This window comes from Lipophrys pholis (assembly GCF_963383615.2).
Source record: "Lipophrys pholis genome assembly, chromosome: 1".
NCBI lineage: Eukaryota > Metazoa > Chordata > Actinopteri > Blenniiformes > Blenniidae > Lipophrys > Lipophrys pholis.
In genome coordinates this window covers 41,532,047-41,556,614 of record NC_137635.1, presented here as the reverse complement: position 1 = coordinate 41,556,614, position 24,568 = coordinate 41,532,047, and the positions used below count along the sequence as shown (strand labels likewise).

General features: G+C 43.2%; 1 protein-coding gene across 4 annotated transcripts; it reads right to left on the bottom strand.

The window, feature by feature from the left end:
• Positions 1–1,261: 1,261 nt before the first annotated feature.
• Positions 1,262–23,202, bottom strand: LOC308115728 (abl interactor 1-like). Of its 4 annotated transcripts, none has more exons than XM_080473427.1 (10): positions 23,016–23,196; positions 18,846–19,013; positions 12,446–12,622; positions 8,795–8,898; positions 8,347–8,487; positions 7,351–7,451; positions 6,030–6,242; positions 4,580–4,669; positions 2,277–2,465; positions 1,262–2,182 (listed from the first exon to the last, which is right to left on the bottom strand). In XM_080473427.1, the coding sequence occupies exons 1-10, from the start codon at positions 23,130–23,132 to the stop codon at positions 2,007–2,009; spliced, it is 1,476 nt and encodes a 491-aa protein (XP_080329553.1). In that variant the 5' UTR covers positions 23,133–23,196; the 3' UTR covers positions 1,262–2,006. The 4 variants fall into 4 exon arrangements, with proteins under 4 accessions (XP_080329553.1, XP_080329555.1, XP_080329556.1 ...); XM_080473429.1 differs by having other exon boundaries at positions 12,436–12,622; positions 23,016–23,190; XM_080473430.1 differs by lacking the exon at positions 4,580–4,669 and having other exon boundaries at positions 12,436–12,622; positions 23,016–23,202.
• Between the last annotated feature and the right edge of the window lie 1,366 nt (positions 23,203–24,568).

Below are 24,568 nucleotides of genomic sequence, written 5' to 3'. Positions count from 1 at the left end.
CTTGGTTCTGAACTTCAGCCAGTCTAAAAGTCCCTCTAGTGAGCTCTACTGAGAACAGGCTGTTGAGCCTGTACCTTTAAATACTCACGAGCTGTGTCTGTTTTCTGGAAGCATTTGTGAGGAGAGAAATGCTGCCACCTCGTAATTTTGGGCCCCGTTCACATGGCAACTTATCAAGTGAGAACGCATCATTTTTTTTAACCTTTTCGTTTTAAAAAAAATGCTTTGCGTTTACACGCCGACGGCAGAAACACTGTCGTTAGCGCGGTCACGCCACTAGGCTGTTGTTTGTTTTTGTAATGAAACCACACATACATGCACGCAGAGAACAATAGGCTGTAAGCGTTCACACAATCAAGAGTACATTTGACATTCATACGGTTGGATGATGAATTAGATGCTATTAGGGGTGAATCTCAACTATCACGCAAACGATATAGTCTATAAAAGTAGAACACGGACTGGGAGTCGTCTGCCATATTTGGAACTCGCACACGAGCAGAGGAACTATCGCTCATGGCGGTGGTGCGCATGCCGGCTCAGAAAAGTTCCATGTTGGCAGGCAGTTTCAAAAAGTTGTCATCTAAAGGGACACCAGAAATGTGACGGAAGCTTTGCGTTTTTCACTTGTTTCCTTTGTCGTGTCAACGGGGCCTTAAAGAGCGGAGTTCGTCTACCCGCGTGAAAAATCTCAGATTCACACATTCGCTTAAAAGGTGGAGCAAGAAAGTGAGGGACTTCTGAGGGCTCGTACACAGGCTATGTGGACACATATTACTGCTAGAAAGCCATTACAGTGTGAATTCTGCATAATATGGGACCTTTAACATAGAAAAATAAAGTGTTTACACACAACCACTTTACCTAGGTAATGTTAAAATGGCACTGTGAGTTATGAATCAAATTAATATTCAAGTAAAAAGAAAAAAAAAAAGAAAAAATCCAATCTTGTCAGCATTCCCATTTGACGCCGATGGAAACACTGGTGAAACACACTGACGAATGTACGGTACTGGCAGCTTCTCACATTACAATTTATATACAAGCTAGAGAGCAGAAAGAAACTCCACTAGAAACTGTTTTCTTTGTGTGTGCGTGCGTGTGTGGGTCTGTGTGTGTGCATGTGTGTGTGTGTGTGTGTGTGTGTGTGTGTGTGTGTGTGTGTGTGTGTGTGTGTGTGTGTGTGTGTGTGTGTGTGTGTGTGTGTGTGTGTGTGTGTGTGTGTGTGTGTGTGTGTGTGTGTAATGCATTTTATACACTCACTTCAGCCTCGCAGAGCGTCGTGAACACACAACTCCACGTTGCCTTTTTCCCCCCTCTGAAACATCTGGTGATTCGGACATCGACGGACATGGAACATTCAGCCGCGTCCTAATGCACTTGCTGATGTTTGTTTTTTAACTCCTCGGGTCTTTTTTTTTTAAAAAGGTAAGATGGATGTTTGTTGTTTTTGAGGGGAGGGAAGAGTTTGTCTGATGGTCTACAGTGCAAATAAATGGGCAGGAGTTCCTGTGCAGCACTTTGAGATAAGAATTGCTACACTGCCTTATCTATTTCAATGGAAATGTGTCTCGGCCTACTGCATCCTTTAAGTTTTGGTTCCAAGTATACACAAATTAACACTCATAGTTACTGTGGTCTATGAAACAATTCTGATTGTATGTAATTTCTCGAGAGGCAAAATACGATGTGACCGTGTGCGAGAATGAAAGGCCTGCGTCTCCTCCCTTTTGTCTTCAGTGTAAACTAACAAACCCTTCTTCATTGTGCGACACTTTTTTTTTCTTCTTCTTCTTTTTTTTTTTTTAAGCAGACGAAAACCGTGCAAGCGCAAACCCTCACGTCCAGAAAAAAAAAATCTAATAAAAAGTGTTTGTAAATTCAGCATTGGCACTTCATTCCAAAGAGCAGAGCTGTAAGATCTGTTAACGCTGCACATCCTCACGGTTTCGGCCTGCTCAAAAACACAGTGCCATTACTTTATCTTCTTTCTCTCTCTTTTTTTTTTAGTCAGCATAGTGCATGATCGACTCAACGTAGTTTCCAGGGAAGAGTCCAGTGACGCCGTTGCAGATGCCTTCGAACCAGCCGTCATCGTTCTTCTTGATTATGTAGATGATGGCTCCTTCCATGAAGGACAGCTCGTCCTCCTTGTCCTTGCTGTAGTCGTAGATGGCCACCACTACGAATCAAAATGAAACATCCGTTACTGCAACTCCTAAACAAACCCAGCGCAGTTTAAGCGTCCTCCCCTTCTGGGAATTCCCTGTACGAACCTTTCTCTAAATAAACCTTCGGGGCCCAGTGGGGGTCGCCGTCAGCATAGGGATCACTGTAGTGGACCACGGCAGCATCCTCTTCTTCGTAGTCCACAGGCGGAGGAGGAGGAGGAGGCGGAGCGGCCTCTTCAAACACACCAATGTCCTCTGGGGGAGGTGGAGGAGGCGGGGCGGGGCTGTCTGTTACTAATGGTGGGTCGGGAGGACGAAACGAGAAGAGGACAGAGTGAGAATCGGATCACTTCAATACATTTTGTACAATTCTATTAGATTTTCAGCACAAACATGGCAAATAAATCTGAGGATTATCTGTACAGTGGGCGATGACTGTGTTCACTAGAGGGCAGCAGAGAGCCTCCTCACTGTTTACTGAGTCATCCTATGGTAGGGTCTCTGGTGCTGCATGCTTCACCTGTCTCCCTGCGCCAACACGCCACACTCATGTCAAAACATATAAGCTCAGCAATCCCATTTTCATCAATTATTTACACACATTAACCAGACATTATTAGATATTGTCATGTTGGTATGAATATATTGTGAATAAATAAAATGGCTGAATTTATTGAGATGATAAGTCGGTTAAATCTCAAAAGTATTTTAATATTGTCATTTTTAGTTAATCCCTACACAGTATACATTCATAATCTATAATCCTCCTCAAGATTTCTAAAACCTACAAGAAACAGCACCAAGGTGACCTTACAAGTCCTTCGATGAAGCTGTGTGTTCGCACGAATACCATTTATTTCGTGTGACACACAGAGAAAAATACCGATCAGGAATTTGTAACAGACTTTGAAGTCAAAAGACAGGAAGTGATTATTTTTAGCTATTGTAGCTCAAAGAAACATCAATTTACTGTAACCGTCGCCTGATCCTCAAACCATCGCAAAGTTGTATGACTTGTATTTTTAGCTCTTTCCCCCTGAGAAAACACTGCCGGCACATGAATATGAGGCGGTAAAATGGGAGGATCAGTGTGATTTCACGGGCTTGTTTCCGCCCTCACACTCCTCAGACTACTAACTCAATGTCTTCCTCTACTGCAGGTTTCTTTTTAAGGCAACCCTACAAAAATAATTATTCACCTCATTCAATTAGTTCCTGAAAGTAAGGAAGAGGCTTTGATGTAACGGGGGACAGAATTGAATAAAAATCAAATCTGCTTGCAAATCTTCTTTGCTTATGTGACAATTCACTACGGGGCAGTTTTAGCATTAAAGGTTTCACTACAGAATAAGAGCCACGTCTGCTTTTGTAATTCCTGCTAACTGCCCCCCATATTAACTAAGGCCGCGTTGCATTTAACTGAATCCAAAGCTGGCAAAAGATACTCTAAAGCAGTACGGTTGAGGGGGAGGAAAAAAAAGCCAGATTATTATTTCTATTCAAAATAAATCAAATGCATTTGTTTTGCCTTGTTAAGGAGGTTTCTTTGAGCTCATGCGTCTTTGTTCAGTTGCAGCGATTACTGCTGCTCGTACTAACTAAGCAGTTCTATTTATGCTGCAGGGATGTAAAGACAATAATGTTGCTTCCCATGCAAATTAATGAAAAGAAAACACTGGCTGCTATACTGGTGTTTCCACGTAATAAGCGATATCTACACAATTCTCCAAATAAAACATGATGATTATTAGTTTGGATTCAGTTTAGGAAGCGACACACTCTAAATCTGTTCTGCATTGCAGTGTGTGTGTGTGTGTGTGTGTGTGTGTGTGTGTGTGTGTGTGTGTGTGTGTGTGTGTGTGTGTGTGTGTGTGTCTCGGTGTGTTGCGAGCCCAGCCACCACTACAGGCAGCTCCGTACAGTCGCTGCATCTCTGCAGACAGGCTGCTGGTGAATTAGGACACAAGCATCAGGTCACATCTTTCCTCCTCGGTGGACGTTGGGCAACGGGACACACACTCTCGGTGATCCATCACCATGGCAACAGACAGAAAACGTGAGGTGGGGTGCCCCCACCCAAACCTTTCATACAGTGCAAGAAAAGGTATCCTGAGTGTAGCGGGAGTGAAGCAAGCCACGGGGAAGAGAGTGAGGCTGCGTGTGAATCCCAGGACGATTTCATAGCAGTGCTAAGAGCTTTGAGTTAGATATAGTGCACTATCTGATCATGGACATAACTGAAAACATGAGTGGACGAATGTGTGGCGTTTTGGAACAGTGCCCCTTCGATGGTGTCCCATTGTGCAATTTTAGAAAAACAAAACACAAAACTTATATTTACATGCATGAAAGAGTTTCCATCTTTCTCTGACTGAACATGCATGCACCGTCTGATTCATTTTACTTACTGCTCTCCTGCATTCTGGCCACAAAACCGGTCAGAGGGATCTGTGGGGTCAGCTGCACCATGGGAGGAGGAGGCGGAGGAGCCACAGACACTGGAGCCACAACACCGAGACAGGCAGAAAGAGCGGCGGGAAGACAGAGTGACGGCACACAGGTAAGAAGAAAAAGAACGGGCCGCCATGACAGAGAAGAGTAAGTCCACAGTTGGGCATGGAGGGAAAAATTAAAAAAAAAAAAAAGAAAGGAAAAAGGACAACAAAAAGCTGGTGAGTGAGCAAAATAGTGCAGGAAGCATGGCTATGCGACTCATTTACACATTTCCAATCAGTGTTCTATTGTTCTGTGGTTTTCGAGCTGCGCATTCGTCTGAGGATCCACCTTCATCAGCATCCGCTTCAAATCAAAGGCAAAACCCTGCAGCCTGCGACAAGCTTCTGGTACAGGGGAAAGACTGCACAGCGCCACACATGTCGGTAGCAAGGTGGCACTTTGGTAGCGTCGACATTTGTTCTGAAAAATCATCATAAGCTTATAAGATTGGCTTCCTGCAGCGTTGGACAGGAGCCCCAGAAAACAGCTGTCCTCTCTCAAAGACATGATGTCACACACGGCGACACGCCATGTCTGACTCATAAATCACATCTCATGGAAGGGCGTCTGCAATCTCACCAGGCAGTATTGTCTCATTATCCCCCCCCCCTTCCTCTCACCAGGGAGCCGCATGCATCAACAAGCTACACCCTCCGAGAGCAACCGTCTTCTCACACTCTGGAGTTTATTACCGCCACAACAAAGCCCAATGTATGTTTTAGTTTAATAAAAAATACGGCTGCGTTAAAGCAGACGTACAGATTATGTGATGTCCCAGTTTCAGCCTTCAGCTGACGCAGCCTTAGCGTCATTGTCTCTCCTCTCCGAGACGAGACAGACCGCCTCCTCCTTCTGCGTTTCGTGCCCAGAAAGATGTCTGGAAGACGGCTCTGAGTGATGCCTGCCAAAATAAATTCTGCTCTTGTCCTGGATTTCCCCTTGTCTTTTTCTAGCCTGAACTGTTTGCTACCCGCCGGTCTCTCCCGAATCAGAAGCTTCCTCCAGCTGATTGAAACGATAATGTCATAACTCAATTAGGAATGGTAATGAAAGACTCGGCATGAGACAGTGCTGAGGTGGGGAGGTTTCAACTATCCTAATTTCAGCCAGTGTAGCTCATCATTCATTTCCAAGAGGCTCGGGAAAGGATGGTATCTCTGAGACATAGAGGCAGTTTTTAGCAGCTGGGAATCAGGAAGAGGAGCAGCCAAATTCTATTTGCCATTGTCATTACATTATCTTCTCAGGAAATCTGAAATCCCGGAATGAAATATACGGTCAAGTTACCTTGCAGTAAAATACAGTTACTTCCCCTTTGGCTTGCACATTCACGCCTAAATAAGCGGATCGCAACTGTCTTACCTGCGTTCTGCGGGTACGCCGGACCCCCGTTGAGGTGGGGCTGCTGAGAGGAGACAGAGGGCGCGCGGCGGTAGGTGCCGGTGGCCGACACCATGGAGGCCGAGGAGGTGGTGGAGGAGTTGTGACGGGAGATCTGGCGGGAGATGGTGCCAAACTGGGACATGGGGATGGGACCCAGGCCGGGGCCCTGAGGCACGGAGGCCGACGATGTTACTGCAGGAGAGGGAGTGACACGCAAACACACGCACGCACGCACATACACGCACACACACACACACACAAAACGGGGGTATAAGGTGAAAAAAAATTGCACAATACTTCTTTACACAATGTATGAGCACATTGTCATTAAAAATGTCTAAATAAAGTCTATAATTGTATTTTCACAAAAGAACATATTCAATATAATATCAGTATGTAACATTAGTATAGTAGTATTATGTCAAATATAACAAAATATTGTCTGTCCTGCTGACGTTTTTTCAAAGACAAAACAATTGTCAATTCAATCATATCTCAGTGGAAAAAATGCAAAAACGAACTGATCCAATCCTCCTGCGTTTACAATATAACCCGTTTTACAGGCAGAGCTGTGTAATCCCAGCAGGCGGACATGTTTCTGTCACTAGAATGAGACAAGCCGCTAAACTTCGAAGATCAATAGCATGAACCTCGATATGTTGTTACAAGCGTCAGTGCTGCTTGATGGTTTATGGTGCTGCCTCAGCCTCAGGCACTAAATCTAAAATTAATATTTAATATAACTATTTCCATGCTGGATGTAAGCAAACATAACAATCCTCTGAGGTGCATAAACAGTACATCATTTCAATCCACTTAATATAACACCGCTGGATAACGGCGATAAAAAGAACATCATCAACATGTACAAAGTGAGAAGTCCTGGTGGAAAGTAATATTTCACTCTCTCTGTTTCGCCGCTCTCATTATTTTTCCCTCTCCTTCTAACAGGGTCAACAATTATCCTGCACAGCAGTTTCTTCAAAGTATACGCTATTTAATGCATGTTTAATGCTTGTGAAGCCCCAAAACCCTGCTGCTGGAACGCACCTTCGCAGCATTACTGTGTGCCTGCAGCTCTTTTCCATAATAAGACATAAAGGTTTGGCGAAGGTAAATGAAAATCATTTTAACAGGAATCCATGTTCTTCAATTCTTCAAGAATTCCTTCTCACGTGTTTTTTTCACGTGAACAAATCGGACTCTCAGAAGGGTCACAGCCTCCGTACACATTCGAGTCACTTCTTCGTGGCCGGATAAGGAGCAAAGTTTGACTCGAGGTCTTCCTGCTGGGACTCACCTTGCCCCATGCTGGGAGGAGAGGGGGTGGGGACTGCGAGAGGGACACCGACTCCGCTGCCTCCGCTGTTCTCCCGGCCACCGCTTCCACCACTGCTGCCGCTGGGAGGGGAGAGAGAGCCACTGGTGGTCAACAGAGCACGCGTGAGACAAACGCAATCACAGAACCGTTTGACATCCTGTTGTGAAGTCGTCGGATGTCAATCTGTCATAACAGTACTCCCGTCGCTGTGGCAACACGCTCACAGCTCTGCGAATGTGCAAAGCATGGCTACAAAGTGTGAAGAGATCTGGGAGCAAAACATTTCAGAGCTTAACAGTTTAGTCCAGGTATGCCGCAGGTTGAACTTAATAAAATTCAGGTTGAAGGAGTTTTTAAGTTAGTTGATAGATTGTATGATTAAACAGGAGTAAGAAAGGATCCATGTGATGTCCACAGAGGATTTACTTTATACACTGAGCACAGAAACCAAAATATTATTTTTTTCTTCAATAATGGTTAGTGGCCATAAAGCTCATATAACTGGAAAGCCTGATTTTTTTTGGTGCTTCATTTAGAAGAAACATGCACTTGTGTTGCATCCATAAAAAATGATATTATAAAAACATTATCTTCAAAGGTAATTGAAACGGGGCGCTGGTTTAGGGAATCCAAAATGAAATAATCTGCGTCTATGCGGAGTGAAATCATACACATTTGCTATCACACTGGCCCGTATGTGACCCCGCAACTAAAATAGGTTTGAGACTAACATGACTCTTGTCGAGGAGTGTCTGCTCTATTTATGTCCTAATCTGTTGTCCCACATTTATTCCCTTATTGAACATAAACAAATGCTCAAATTAATATATTTTCCCACCACGCTTTAATCAACCAGTGAATCTGCAGTACAGTCACATCTGGCCGTGTTTGTATTCGAGATCTATCGCGGTCCACAGAAAGCCAAACCTACTTTATATGGTAATGTCAGGTGGGCAGGGACTGACGGCGAGCTACCTGTGTGTCCTGGGCCTCTGGTTGAGTGAGGCTGTGCGTGCAGGGCTGTGCTGGTTGCCAAGTCGAGCCGGGCTGGTCATGTAGTCGTTTGGCACGACCGGAGGCTTCACGGGCTCCAGTGTCTTGTAGGGAGTATTACGCCTGGAAGCAGGAGATAGACCAACATTTCGTTTCAATACATGGACAGGTGAAAGAGTGGTAAAAAGCAGAAAGTGCTGAAAGGCCAGATACTACACCATTTTCTATGATTGTATTTCTTCAGTACATCTGAAGAGACCAGCTCTGACCATTACAATTATATAATTAATCCCAGTTACTGGATGTTTATGATCATGCAAACAGGCTTCCTGGTTTGTTAACCAAAGTCTAAATGAATCTTGAACCAGTGCTTCTGCATCTATACACCTATCTTTAGATCCCTAAGTCAAGTCAGAGTTTGTGCTCCTACCCCAAAGTCCCGCGTCCCGCCATGGGGGGGCTCGGAGGTTTCTGTGTAGGTGGGTTGGTCCTGGAAATTGTTCCTCCTCGTCCTGCTGCGTTGTTTCCATGTTGCTGGTGAAGTAAAGGCAAGTTAGAGAACTGTTTGATGCCAGTGTCTCACCTGCCAATGAAAATCAAGACTGCAGACTAATTTAACACGATGACAACATTAGTTGGATCGTTGGATTTAGTCTGATCTCAAGCCGCAATTTTGCAGAGAATCGTCTGTAACTGCACAATAAAGACACACAGAGTAGAAGAACAAAATGATATGAAGGAGAAAGACGAGCAGATAAAAAGGTTGACGTTCACTGACGGGGGAGCTTCTGACTTTCTGGTTATTAAAATGTTGAAAGATAAAGAGCAGGTGGAACAATCCGGCTTTAATAGGCTGCAGTAAATCCACTTTGCATATCATCAGATTTCTTCCATTAAAACTTTATTCCATGTCATCAAAATTTAAAGTTCTTGTAAATGCATTATAAATGAGACAGTTTTACTGCTTTCATGGATACCTGCGAATTTAGGTTTGATTACCATAAGGTAAAGCAGGGGGGGCAAGAGAGAGAGAGAGAGAGAGAGAGAGAGAGAGAGAGAGAGAGACATCCATTTCTTACCTTGGCCTTAAGCCACTGAGTGCAAGCAGGTGAAAAGAGAAGACATCAATTAAAGACAATGCTCAGTGGTTAATGGTTACAAAAGCTAGTCTTTTTTTTGTGATAGAATTTAAACAGTAACTTCAAACATTCACGAATCACACATACAAATATAGTTACAGCTCAAAATCTGAAGTGGAAAGAAGGTTCTAAAGAAAATATGAGCGAAAGGAGTAAGTTCGGATGCTGACAGAGCTCCACAGATTTTACTGCTGACCCATCACTAAACCTGTAACGTTGCTTCAGGTCTGTTGGTCAATACAGAGTCATTTTAGTTCGGCGACAATAAAGTAGAAAACATTTTTACAGCTTTTAAAGCAATGATTTTCTCAATGTTAATGAGGCATTGAGTTCGGGTGTATCCATGTGAACATTGCAGTGTCGGCCATGCCAACTAGAAAAGTCCATGAGGGAGATAGCTGGAAAACAACATCAAATACTACAAGGTACAGTTCTTTTTTTTTTTTTTTACCCCAAATCGAAAGCCGTCTGAGATTTTAAATGAAATACATTGAAATGAATATATTGTAAATAAATATTCATATTAGACAAAGTTCACTATCAAATAAATGTGTAAATGTGATGTAAAGAATAAAAAGGCTAGAATTCCCAACAAATATTAATTATAGACAATTAATGGCTTTAACACAGAAAAAAGCTGCAAATTATCGCTATAATTATCAATCTCGAGCGGTTTAATGTTATTTTTTCCGACTGATCTCTTTCTTTACCGTCAGATTGCTTTCATGATTCTCATGAGAAACGGTGCACAATAACATCAGTCACATCTAAACACCCCGATCAACAGTTAACGTACATAGCAATGAGAGATAAAATATTAAACCACAGACTACGAAGGCATTAAAGTGAAATCACAGTGCGATGTCTCGAATATACCTGAGAAACTACACAGTTTATCAGCTTCTAGACGTGGATTATAATCAGATGAAGTATCACCTCAATCATTACACACTCCAGAAATAATGAGCAACATGCTGCGAAACATGCTCCTCTGCTGACGTTTTAAGGGTTGCATTGAGTCGAAGAAAGAAAAAAAAAATGCGGTGGTAGTAAACACAGTGAGGCCATAAATAACTGCACAAAGAGGCATTAATGTGGTTGAAACCATGTTCTCCGTGGTAACTGCGAGAAATGCCAATAAAGGCTATTATTGTGGAGGGGTGAGCACAGTCATCCGTACGTGTTGGAATGGGTCTTTCTGCTCTCGTCTGACATGCAGTCGATGGGGGGGGGGGTTCAGATAAAAGGCAGAGGGGGTGAAGATCACACCTGGAAACGCTGGAGGGAATCCGCCGTAGTATGACGGGAAACAGGCAGTGAGGATGGAGTGCTAATCAGCTGCTAATAATTTATTCCCACGCAGCATAAACAAGTGGAGTTATAAATGTGTGTGTGTGTGGGGATACAATAAATAAACACACATGTCATGATTTAATAGAGCACTCAGATTCCTGCATCTTTCCGTGTATCGGCTGCTGCAGTAGTATCAATCCCTCTGAATTATTCACAGATGTGTGTGTGTGTGTGTGTGTGTGTGTGTGTGTGTGTGTGTGTGTGTGTGTGTGTGTGTGTGTGTGTGTGTGTGTGTGTGTGTGTGTGTGTGTGTGTGTGTGTGTGTGTGTGTGTGTGAGAGAGAGAGAAAGTCTACAGGAGGAAATGTGGAATGTGATACGCATTTCTGTCTGCGTGGAGCCAGACAAATGCACGTCCAAGAAGACACACACACGCACACACACACACGCACGCACGCACCCACGCACGCACGCACGCACGCACACACACACAAACACACACACACAATCGCACACAGCCAGAGATATGACAAAGAATTAGAAAATGACCCAGGGAGTTGCCGATGTAAAATCCAATCCACATCCAAAAAGAAACCTCGCTAAAATAATCCCATTAAATTAATCGTACATCTAAAAATCTTAACACACGTTTGTAATTTTGCAGCTGGCCAAATCCATTTTTTTTTTTCCTTTCTGAACCAGCTGGCCCGAGCAGTTTTTTTTCTCTCTCTCTGCAGGTGCTCTGATCAGCACTGATTTCTGCAGAGAGCCATCATCTCCAGCGCCCGCAAATGATGCCCAATTTGCATAGTGGGCCAAGCCAAATCTGTCAATGTGAGCCAGCTCTCAAAGGAGGAAACACTGGCTTTTGCATTTGAATCAGCGGATGTTTGAAAATCAGTGGACAGGCCGTATCTCCACAGAGACAGAGACCGGGTGGGGGGGAAAGAGAAAGAGAGAGAGAGAGGCCCAAACACACTAAGGAAATTTATGACGCAAACAATCAGCTCACATCACACGCAAGCACAGAGCCTCCGTCTCTGGGACAGAAGAAGAAGGGAGACGACCGGATGGATCATGTGGAGGGAAAAGAAAAAAGAATTTAAAAAAAAAATTGAAGAATGGGGGTGGAAATATTTGCTTTCCCACCATTCAGTAGGGGATCTGATGGTGTGAATAACACTTGGCCAAGATGTCTCCCCTCTTGCTCACACACACAAACACTAATAATTTCCAGCTTAGGAAGTTGTTACAGGGGATAAAAAAAATAAATAAATAAATCTCTTGACACGTGAAGCTTTTTGAGCCACAGGCAGCTAAAGGCCGGGGTATTGATTGGCTTGCAGCTTGAGTGGATGTGTGTGAATGAATTATGAAAGCAGGCAGTCAGCTTGTTCACATGAAAGTACCAGGTGTGATCGAGACTCAGCATGCGTGTTCTTGTCTATAAAAATTGATCACAACTGCAAGACAAGGCGATATATCAAAGTAATGACATCAGGCTGGAGATGTGATCGTGTGGTTGTGGTGAAACACTTTCTCCAGAGCCAGAAGCGAAAGAGTGACTTCGAATCAACAAATGATCCCCCCACCCCCCACCACCACCCCCCACCCCCCACAAAAGACACTTATTTCAACACAATGTCCCACCTTGACGCCGTGTCCCACATCATCCAGCAGTGTGTAGTCGATGGGCTTTCGAATGTAGCGCACTGGCCGCTCCATGTTACCCGGGGCGATGATCTTGTGGGTGCGAGCAGTGTTCTTATTGGTGGTGAGGATGCCAATTTCCCGACGTGCCACTTTCTCCTTGTGAATGTCCACCGTCTGTAGAACGATCCAGGACGAAGCAAAGGGAGACATTTTCATTTTATGGTCAAGCCACATGGGTTTTTGTCACATTTTTAATACTGCTTAGTTCCTGAAGGAAGAGTGGAACTCCCTCATTATGCTGAAAGTCTCGAGCTCAGGAAGCCAAACATGTTTCCCTCACATTCCCGGGAGACGCTTTTCCTAATCTCAAAAAGTGAGGAATTTGATCAATGTGTAAACCAAACACAGTAAAGCGGATGTGTTTCAAATACATAGAATTCATTCCAAGATAAAAGTGAACGTTAAATTTTGCCACGAAAAGTAAACACTAAATACAAACACCTTAGAAAGAAGAAAAACATATGAAGTCTATTTCATGTCACTATGTCACTTATTGTTTCGTAGTCCTGTACACTGACCTGACACCTAGTATAAAGCTGGGTGTAGCATTTATAAACAACTTATAAAACCTTAATAAGCTGTCAATAAGATATTGACAACTTTGAGGGAAAAGAAAAACTATTTTACGCCAATCCTGCCGCTGATGACAAGAATTGGCATCCCTGCCTGTGTGACCTGTGGCCCCCTTGTGGTCTGCGGCAGTATTGCAGACAGGCCGTGAAAGCTTGTCATCATTCAATTTTGTCATCGAGTTTGACTTTACTAAATAAATGTACATAAATGAACAATCATATTAACAATATATGTCATTGTTCATTTTTTTTTTAAGTTATTTTTTTATTGGAAGGTGTGACACCCTGTGAGTCTGGGATGGATTCTGTCAACCTGCAGACCGATGATAAGTGTTTTCTAATCAGCGCTGAACTGTTTCTAAATCACTTCTTGCACAAGTTGCTGAAACAAGTGTTGCAAAAATGTGGATAAGTTACTGTGGTCTTTTAGGGACTTCTGTTTTCTGCCTTTTGCTGTTAAGATTCTTTAAAAAGGTCAATATCAAACTTTAGCCTTTGAATCACTCTAATATGTCGGTGATTTGACCCTGTCAGCTTCAGCTAAATCCAAGTGGATACTAACACCTTGTAAAGGTATGGCACATTTACACTGATGTGAAAACTGATGAGTTTACCGGGATGCGAAATCCTGTGAAGGCTGGACATTTTCATTTTCCCTTGTGTGTTCACGAGAACATTTTGTTCATAAATTATATATTGTAAAATCGATACATGATTGACAGGCCGCAAAATGATCATCTATATTTATGAAGAAAATACACTTCTCGCAGTTCATTCTTCTATTTTGCTCAAATGGACTTCACCCCAGAGCCTATTTGACAAAGTTCCTGCACCAACTGAAAATATTCCTATGACCTCCATCTCTCCTGCGATTACTGTCATCATCTCTCACAGCGGGCGACTGCATGGGCTAGTCTCCACTTTATGAATGATGGATGAAAGCTGAAGCAGTGATGGAGAGACGAAGGGAACTCTGTGTGAAGCGTGGGGGGGGGGGGGGGGGGATGGATGACGACTTCACTGTATTATTGCTGGTGTGAAATGTAAACAAATGAGTGTATTGAAGAAATCTAAATGATTCTAACCAGAGACCAACTGAGAGAAGATGAATCCCCTCACTCATCTCAAAGTGTGAACGAGAGGCTGCTCGGTAAGTCTAGATATGCTGGCATGTGTGAGCGAGACCCGAGCAGCAACAAGGTCACCACTCAGAGATCTCGTCTTGTCGATTTGACAGCTCTACTGCTGCGACCACCTCCCTCCCTCCGATCGCCGGGGATGAAAAATATGACAGAATGACTGAAAGTGTGATAGACGCTGTCAAACTGACCTGCAACTGCCGCCCCCTCCCTGCCTCTATATCTGACGATATATATATATTTGTATATATGCGGTGAGCATGCTTGGTCTCTTCTTCAAAGAGGAAACTGAAGCGACACACCCAGCTTCATCTGGGAAGTGAGCAAAAAAAAAGAACCGCCTATTTCCTGCCAGTAATGGGCAAGGAGAGGTAGAGAGGCAGAGAGAGGGAGAAAAACCGACGGACTGCAAGAAACAGACGACACGGAGACAGGAAATGTGTCAAACTCGAGTCTGATCTTGGTGTTGGATCCAGTAAATAGAAAGAGGAGGAAAGAAAATGGGAATGACCTGGCGAGTCGGAACATGACGTTTCTCCCCTCTGTATTTAAAGCCAGACATCCCCACATTACAGCCTGTGACATTTCACACCGAGCAAATCGATCTTGATAAAAAAGGTGAAACTTTGTGAACAAACATGGAGCAGACGTCGGCGATTTGACTCCGTCGGCGTCGGCTCAGCCTTTCCTCTTAACGTCCATTTCAGAAAAGGTAACAAAGGAGGTGCTAATCTTAGTGAAACACGGACACGTAATAACTGTTACCTAATGACTGACGGCAGAGCGCTGCCTGCCCTTCCTGCGCTGTCTCAATCCCATTTTTCTTCTGTAATCTCTTTAATAAACATCTGGCTGTCTGCTGTATCGCTGCAGTGTGCTTCTGAGGACAGATGGTTACAGGCGTGACGCGCACTGTTGGATCTGCACTCGAGTTTTAGTCACCTTTGCTTTAGCAAGTGATTTACGTCTGCTGGGTGAGAGGAAACGCGACACATTATCTGTGCAACCGTTGCAGGGCACGCTGAACAAACATCCTCTGAAACGCCAGTGAGCTCACCGGGGGACGCAGCATGGCGACGATGCTGCATCATCGTTTGACTTTAGGCCGCAATCCAACGCTCACCGCACTTGACAGCATTGGACTATCGAATAGTTTTTGCAAGAAGAGGCACAAGTGGGTTGTTGAGGTGATGGAGGACAATTTCAGCGAACGAATTATGGAGATCAAAAGTGTAATCTGGCAGTCAGAGGGGGAATAAAAGAATGGGGGAGAAAGGCTAAAAGGAAGATTACTAATGTTTTGCATCACAACAGCAAACAAATGTAAGTAAACGCATATTTTCGGGCATAACTGCTTCAATTTAGCCGCCGATCCAGACCTCTGTTTTGGTTAAACGCGCTCCTATTTTGCATTTAGGTGGCAGCCTCACTTGTACAATTTTGTCACAGCCCTCTATGCTGTGGGCTTTTAAATCAGACTTGGTTTTTGGCAGCAACGTCTGGCTACCTTCTCTTTCTAATCCTCCTTTAACTCTTTCAAGTCGAGACAGCCAAGCCAGTTAAAAAGTAATTTCTCAGACATGTATCTATGAGAAGAATGATTTAAACCCGGAGGAAGACACAGATATGACTTGAATATGAAATGAAATTATACATCCCCTCCGGACTGTTTTAAGATGTACAAAAAAAAAAAAGAAAAAAAGAAAACACTTTAACTCTGAATTTGTGCCTGATGCGGTTTTCCAGAAAGAAAAAAAAGAAAACTGTAGCTTATCTTCAAATAACATTCATTCCTTCTTCCTTCCTCATTTAGGAATGCCAGAATATATGAATATGCCAATATGTATTCAGTGGCGGAGTTTACCCACCGGACATACAGTATTTTACTGTAAAGGCCATCCTCAGTGTTCTCTACATAGAAGGATTCAACGTTCCACTGCGGCAACATTTACCCTGCTGCTCGTGCCGTTGACGTTCACAAGTTCATGAAGCAAACTGATCCTTCATCACATTTTTAATCGATATATATTATTTGAGTAAAGATATTGTAATGTCAAACCAAATTACCAGCACACACAACGTTGATATAGTAGCAATGCCTTTAAGTGTGTATCCTGCTTCTGCAGAGATTAGTAGCAGTGCCCCCCTGACCCTGAAAGGAATGAAGCAGCATAGAAGATAATTGGGTGGAAATGCTTCGTTTTTTTATTTTTTTTTTTTAAATCAGAATCTTAGCTTACTTTGGCTGATCAACAGCTGAGTCACTGTTAATGTCCCTCGTGAAACCTGTCTTATTCCAACATCGATTCATAATGGCTGCGATGAAAAAAGAAATACTTTGGCCGTTCGACACTTACGAGACAAATGTTCTCTCTCCTGCTGACAGTTAAGTGAATATAGTGACTCCACGGTTTGACAGCTGAGCCGCCGGTAACTATCTTCACATCCGTGTGGTTACTCTGGGGTGCTGTTGGCGCTGACGCCGAACTATCAAGTAGGGGACATAAAGCACGGTCTGACCACCTTTAAAGGATCAATAGGAGAGTTTTGCCGTTCGCCATTAGTCGCGCCGAGCGCCACTCCATCCGGAGCGAGGCACGAGTCGAAACACTAACCAGGCGAGAGTGCTGGCGTCAGGCTTTCACTTCATCCCTGACAGGCTTAATGAAGCACGCAGGGAGGGGACGGGACATTCAGGCTGACAGGCAGGGTGGGTGCATGAAGCCCACGGAGAGGAACAGAGAGGGAGAGGGATAGAGAGAGGACTGCTGATGAAGCATGCGGGGCTGAAGAGGGGCCGTGGAGGTTTGGCAGCTCCAGCACGCTCCATGCCCCCCGCCATATCTGTCAGTCTTTGCAGTGTGGGAATGTGTCATTGTGTCGTTTGGTGTCATGACACTGAATAATATCACACGGTGCACATTTTACTGTACTGGCATAAATTCAGCCTGCAAAGGGAGAGAGACTCAAAACCATGGCATGACTCAACAAAATGCCTATAAAGGTTTGTAGATATCACCCCCAAAGAAATGTCTTCCTGGCTTCTTACAGCTCTTTGGTTCACTGGACTGCAGTCGTGGAGACTGTTTTCAGTCATCGAGATAAAACCGTGCAGTGACTGGTCTGACAGAATCACCAGTTGATGCCATTTCCAATCATCTCCGTTCAGTAAGAAACCCTTGTAGCCAACTTCAATTCATATACTATATCTGCACTGCAGAGGTTGGTGTTTACCGTATAGTTCCTGTTACTGGCTGACTTTATTTGTTGTTTTAACAATGACGTGAAATCATAAGGCTGTATACCATCTTTTACAGGTTTGAGTTTTTGTGTCCTGAGCATCCTGGTCTACAGTATGGTGGCGGCTTAAATTGTGAAAATGAAAAGTTCCTTTCAGGTCAACTTGAATTCAATACTGGAAAAAACTAAACAAAACACGTGTGCTAACAATGTTTATTAATAATTACCCGCATTTATATTTTCATTTGTTGTCAGTCTGATTGAATTTCCTGCCAATTACAAGATCAGACAGCTCCGTTTACATTGAACTCTTGAGTGAAGTAATCAGATAGACATTATGTGCAATATGAATATCATCCAATCCAGTAATAGTTTGCTCCGCGTCGTTGATGGTACATAATCCCACATCCACCTTTATCCAGAAGCCTGTCAGTACCGAAGGCGCCTTTACTACGTGGGCGAATGAATCTTGTTGTGTTTTTGTTTTCTTGAAAACATTTTCCTTGTTCAGATTTGTGATCAGGAAGAAAGAGACAAGCACAGAGGTCTTCCCTGTCATGTGGCAGCACAGCCTCCTGCATTGACCGGTTGTGCTTCACCACAGTCATATTTCTCAAAACGCCGCTTGTGAAGCATCACATGGTAAAGTTATGTCACAAAGATGTGCACAAAGCTCCAACAATGGGAAGTCATCTGCTGCCTCGCTTCTGTGGACTCAGACCGGGTCATAAGCAGGGTTATACCACCGCCTCCCAAAACGGTTTAATCTAATCAGACGGAGGTGTTTGCATGATCGCCACAGGACATTGCACTACTGGTGCATAAGTGTGAAGAGCTGCTGTACCTCTGCAATCCAAAGAGTGCACGCTGTAGGATTTTCACTAGGTTAAGCAGGAGAGTGCTGGCTTTATGAAAATACAAATTGTAGTGTTTTGTCCACCTGAAAAATTCTTCATGTTCTAACAGCTACTCTGCAATTCAAAACATGTGATTGAAAATCAAATGTAAGTTGAACTAACATATCAGCGTAATGGAGCTTTGGCTAAGTCCCGCCCCCAAAGCACAAACGAACCAATCGCATTTACTGTAACTACCAACTTGGGATTTTCTCAGCGTAAAAACTCTGTAGAGAACCGCTAGAGGTGGCGACACTTTTGTTGTTTTCTGGGCTATTTAAGTCATTAACACAAAGCCAATGTGACAGCTTTAAACAAGGGTGTCTACATTTGTTCCAAGGTATGACAATGTCTTGTTTCACCTTAGCAATCTCGTCCTATAATATCAACTACATAACTCTTCAAAAGGTTAACTTATTTCCAACCCTCTCAATCTAAATGATCAACAAAAGGAAAGTCAAACGTAGCCTCTGCTCGCGGCGAGTTGTACCTGGGATATGTGGTTGATGGAGGACTCCATGCGTCGCAGTTGCGAGGCCTGGATGTCCAGCAGCTGCAGCACATTGTTTGCTAAGGCATTGATCTGGTAGGCCACGCTGGCCAGAGACTGGGTTGTGTAGGCTTTGGTCTCCTCCAGGGCCTTCTTCTTGTCTTGAGCCTAGCAGGGACGGGAAGAGAAAAGGGCAAAAAAAAATCAGTGGAAGGACGTGTGGGCGGAAGAAACGGTGAAGTTGGCAGAGAGAAGTGAGGTAGAGGCTCTAAAATAAAATTCAAGAGGAAACCCTGCACTCTCATTGTTTCTGTGCCATCAGCCGTGTGATCCGAGCGTGAGAGGGCAGTTTTCTACAGAGAATAACATCTCAGAGGAATATTTACTCTCAACTCTTCTTAAACTGCAGAGTTCCATCTTCAAGATCTGAAAACAAGCGATGACGAGTCTGTGATTCTCTGAAGGCCCGACTCTGTGAAATACAACGCAGGCCGGAATCTGACAACAATAACTTCCGAATCACTCGGATGACAACACAGGACAGGTGCTTGGTGTGAGTTGAGCCAAGGAACGGGAATGCCAGGGCATTTTGCAGGAACCAAAATCTGGACCAGCCGGTGCAAACCATCTGTTTCTGGAGGTCTTTAAATAGCATACATATTTATAGGTTGGAAACAAAACAGGAAACAATGCAACCGTACAGTAGCAGTCCAACAGCATATTATTATATATTACTATAATTATTGTTCAGAGAGTAAAGCAGATTTTCTTCTGGTTGTGGAATGTTAGTTTGAACAAAACAATATACTTAAAGCTACATTTTAGGGTCATAGTCTACTTTTTATTTTTATATTTAACACTATATATCAATAGAGTATTCATAATGTTTAAACTATTCATGGACTGCAGCCTCATTTGTGATTTTGGCCTTTTTTTTTCTATTAAAAAAATTCTGCTAATTCTGCAATATTTTGCATTTCCTCGCTGATAGTGCTATCAAAATTAAATTCTGAAATCAGTACTACTGTAAGACTACTACTATACTTGATCGAGTGCCATATCTTCATCTGTTCAGTCACTCTGATGAGTCTGTGCTGACTTTAGAAACTGCAAAATCCCATAAATGCAGTCTGAGTGCTACCAAGACAACAGGCGGCTCTAAAACAACAATTTGAGGTGTACTTGCAGGAGGCTAACAGCGTTCGCACCGGTGACAGCACTTTTAAAAACGAAAACCACTCGCGACTCTGCAAAACCACCTGCAGCAACATTATCTGTTGCAGATGTCTGGAGCTTCACCCGCAGGTCGACCCGTCCCCTGGAGAGTAAAAACTACCACCCCGTCAGAAAGAGGAAACACCGCCGGCTCAGTCAGCATTATCACATTATCACAGTGAATGGAACAGGTCCTCACACCTGGAAAATGCTGACTTGCGCGTTCGCGGCGCCTGTTTAGGCTACAGGAGAACCTCGCGGGCCGACGTCCTCCCTTCACACAGCAGTAGTAAGCAGTGCTCACAATAAATATATCTGAAAATATTCTCCGAAGAAAAGCCCCCGTTAATAATAGCCTGTATCTTTTCAATATACACGGTTCACTTTCCATTCCTGTGAGATATCATGTTTTCATATTAAGCTTGCAAAAGACTTCTTGGAGAGGTTTTACTTCTTTTATTGTTAAGAGCACGGCTTGAGCTTAACAAAGCACTTAAATAAAGCAATTTCTGAGCCCCGTATCATGCTGAACACTGTGATGTAGTGGATCTGAAAAGATCCCCAGCAGTAATGAATTTAACACTTATGAGTCAGTCGGTTATGATCTGGGGAATTTGAAAGGAAAATGTGAAGTAGAATCATAAAGGTAAATCACACTTATTCTGTTTTTGCACATCGTAAATTATAAGATTTACTATCTACTTACATGTGAAGTTGAGCTTAAGCAACGACGGCATCAAAATGTAATTTTGCGTTTTCTTTCCTCCTAAGTAAAGTGATGCTATTTTAGTATATGACGGGCTTCAGAAAGGTTCAAGGAAATAAAAAAAGGCGGGTTCAGCTTTAAAGCCGCCTTATTTGTGCGCTTGACAGGTTGTCCTTTTATTAGGTTCGATCTAAGAATAAAACTGAAATGTTTTTCTGGGGCATCGCGGAAGTGGTTTACATATGATTTTGATGTCTTTCAATTTGCTCGTGTGTAAAGGCATTTGAAATAGTGTCCGCACAGAAATTTGCACAGTGGCACAACAATAATCAGGTAACGTGCATCAGACAAAAAAATATACAAACGTGTATAAATCCAATTTCTATAGAGCACAACACACACTGGTGCCACTCTCAGTACGTGTAAATAACGTTGTTTTACATGCATGCAGTGTCCTTGCTAATGTTGTCCGTGTCCCTAAAGAAAGAAGTATTTGGGTTAAGCCACAGAAGTGCGTCTCATATTCGCAGCATGACAAACCTTCTGTAATAAATCAACCTACTTTTCTAATTGGGCTTCCAGAGCTCAGCTTCCAAAATCACACAACGTTCATGTCTTCTACTAAAGATATTAGCCACTATTTTCTTTCTCAAATCTTCAGGTTCGCGTTTGTTTTCCGGCCAGTCATATGTCTGAATCTGATAAGTGAATATCATAGGGCTATATGCAGTACCTTGCTGCTATAGTTACAGTCCCTTACTTCAAACTGCATCAACATTGCAGGCAATTATTGAATTTGCCTTATTTGCTCATGTTCATGTTTGTTTGCTCATCAAAAAAACACTCAAAGAATCACATTTTCCCTCAAGCTGATTTCCTCAAAAATAAAGATATGTCATATCTGTAAATGTTAAAATATTATAAAACAATCGGTCGGTTTTTGGCATCATGAAGTTAGAACATTATCGCCAACAGATATCAAACATGCACCAAGCAATCTAACCGACTTTGTATTTTTGATCACAGTCAGGGGGGGGGGCAAAGTGATCTGATGTTGTATTATTAAATAAGAGTGTGCTTTCTGGTAGTAGGGCACAGCTTCTGGTTTGAGGCGGTCTGCCACCAGACAATGCTGTTCCCACCAAACCATTCAATCCACTGCTGATCTACAATGTCAGCTATCATCCAAACTGACTGAAAGCACTCGCTTTAGGTAAATAACAGGCTGATGGGCTTTTTTATTATTATCATCATTTCCGATGCCTCTTCTCGCAGTGGCCCTCTCCAGGACTCTCAAAATATTTTTGTACACTTTAGGTCATGAGAAAGGGTAGCAGCTGTATAGATATGCCCTTGGCACCAATGAGGTCTCTTAAAATTGTAAACACATGAATATTGTGGTTATAGAAGTGAAACTGGAGCCGTGCTGCCTTGAGTTTGGCCTCAGTGCTTGATGCATGATTGGATTTAACAGCAGATCAGTCAGGATGAGCAAATAGGAAGCAGGCACACCAATAATTAACCTGCATTTATAGGCAAATGAGCCACATGTGTGTTCTGCAGACGCATGATCATCCCTACTACATGTTAGTAGCCTTTTACTACTTCTGCATTCATGGATTAGTTTCTGATTTGGAAAAAAGAAAAAGATCAGCGGATAGATCAAAGCCTTCGGCATTGTGTGCCAAATGAAAAATCCTGTTGAAAGTGACTAAGCATTTCGTGACTCTCTTCTGGAAAACATGTATAAGTCAGTCTGCTTGAGAGCTTTGATTTTTAAACGGGGGCTGTATTGTTTTAATGCCAGATTAATTCTCCGTCGTGTGGCCTATTGCGTGTGATGCTCGCGAAGGGAGGAAAATGTAGACATTAGAAACGTGTCAAATGAAATATAAATGGTGTGTGGATTGTGTTCCTGGCAGAGAATGCAGGCAGTGACAAACCTCTTAGTCATAACAACGACACACCCTCTAAAAGCCCCCAGCAGCCCCCCGGACAACGGGCAGAAAAGGGTGAAAAATGTGACCCCCGAAACGGACAAAAACACAAAATACACCCGCGGTCGACACGCCAAACATCAAAAGCCCCAAAAAGGCCACTCAGTGTGAGCTAGCGGTTTGAGGGTGGCTTTCTCTCACCAGTGTTTCCTGTCCCTGTGGTTTCACTCACTTCTACTACAGCACCGCAGACACGACGGAGATCACCGGCGAAATACGCCGAAATAAAAACCGCCATGGCGCCTCTCTTACCTGAACATAATTGTTTTCACAGTATTCCGCCACCCGGGACAGGTTCTGGTAGCTCTCCACCAGCGCTCGTTTACCGGCGGGGATTTCCTCCTCTAATAGCATTTGTAGCTCTGCCATCTTACATCCCTTCGCATTTCTCTCCCGGTCCGAGGCGGTGATGCTGCTGCGCTGCGCTGCGCTCGCCGAGAAAGGGGCTCCCCCGCCTGGCTTTGTGGGGCCGCTGGGCTCCGATTCACAACGGCCCGCTACGCAGCGCAGCTACGCTCAAAACGGCGAGCGCTGATTGGATGACAGGCTCAGGGAGAGGAGCGGCTGGCCAATCAGATCACTCGATTCGTGTAAGTCAGTAATAAAATGTGATAGCGCTTTGTAACGCATTACTATGACTCTACATGTTAACTCTTTGGAAATACACTGACTCTGCATTTTTGTGCTATATTTTAAATAGGAAAGGAAAAAGTAGAAATTATGCAACGAAATGCTGAAATCTGACTGCAAAGGCAGACAGCTAGATACTATACTGCTATACATGCGATCAGAAATCTTAGACAGTTAAGATTATGAAATGCATTAAGATAAAGCCATTAATAAAGACATGGATGACATAAATGAAATAAAAGCTATTTAAAGATTCATGTAAAACAGTAAATAAAATCTACCATTTGATGGAAACCCGGAGACAATAATAGTGTTTTAAAGGCTGTCAGCAGTCCTTGGGTGTTCAGGAAGTCTGTTCAAGAGGTGAGGAGCATAGGAACGGAAAGCTGCTTCACCTTGTTTGCTTCTGACTGTGAAAACTCAGTTTACCTCTTCCTGAAGAACTCCAGGGTCTGTATGTATTATATTCCAAAATATATTCCAAATCTGAGATGTATTTAAGTCCGAGATCATTCAAATCTTTATAGACAAGAAGTCTTATTTTGAAGCCAAGCTTTTGACATTATAGGCAGCCAGTGCATGGATTTAAGCAGGCGTAATGTGTTCTCATCACCACCTTAATTTGCAGTCTTAGTAGAGTACATATTCTGTTTGTTGTAGCTGGATTAATATATTGTGGTAAATGAAAGTTTTACATCTCCCCGCTACAATGGCCACACACAAAACCTGCCATTAGGGTGCACAAGTTCAAAAACCTGAAAAACAGACTTCACAATACAGACAATAAAATGAATAAACATCCATTGAAACCTGTGTTAGATAGGCTTTTATTTTAATTTTATTTTTACTGTGTGCACCAACAAGTGGAGTCAATTTCAAATGTATAGAATCACAAAGAATATGACATTTAATAGATTTTCAAAACATTTTACGAAAGGTTTACTGCAATATGTTGTCAATTTGCTATTTCTGCACACCACGTTTTAAAAAGAAAGAAAATATCGTTTGAAAACGCTGACTGACGATGGAACGCTCGAGAGATTGGCCTACATTTCCCAGACACCCTTGCGGTTTAAAGCCTCTGCTCGAAATGCTTTGTGGGAATTAAAGTAACACGCGACCGGTCTTAAGCAAAGCGTGCGGTGGCATCGCTGCCTAAAAACTACATTTCCCAG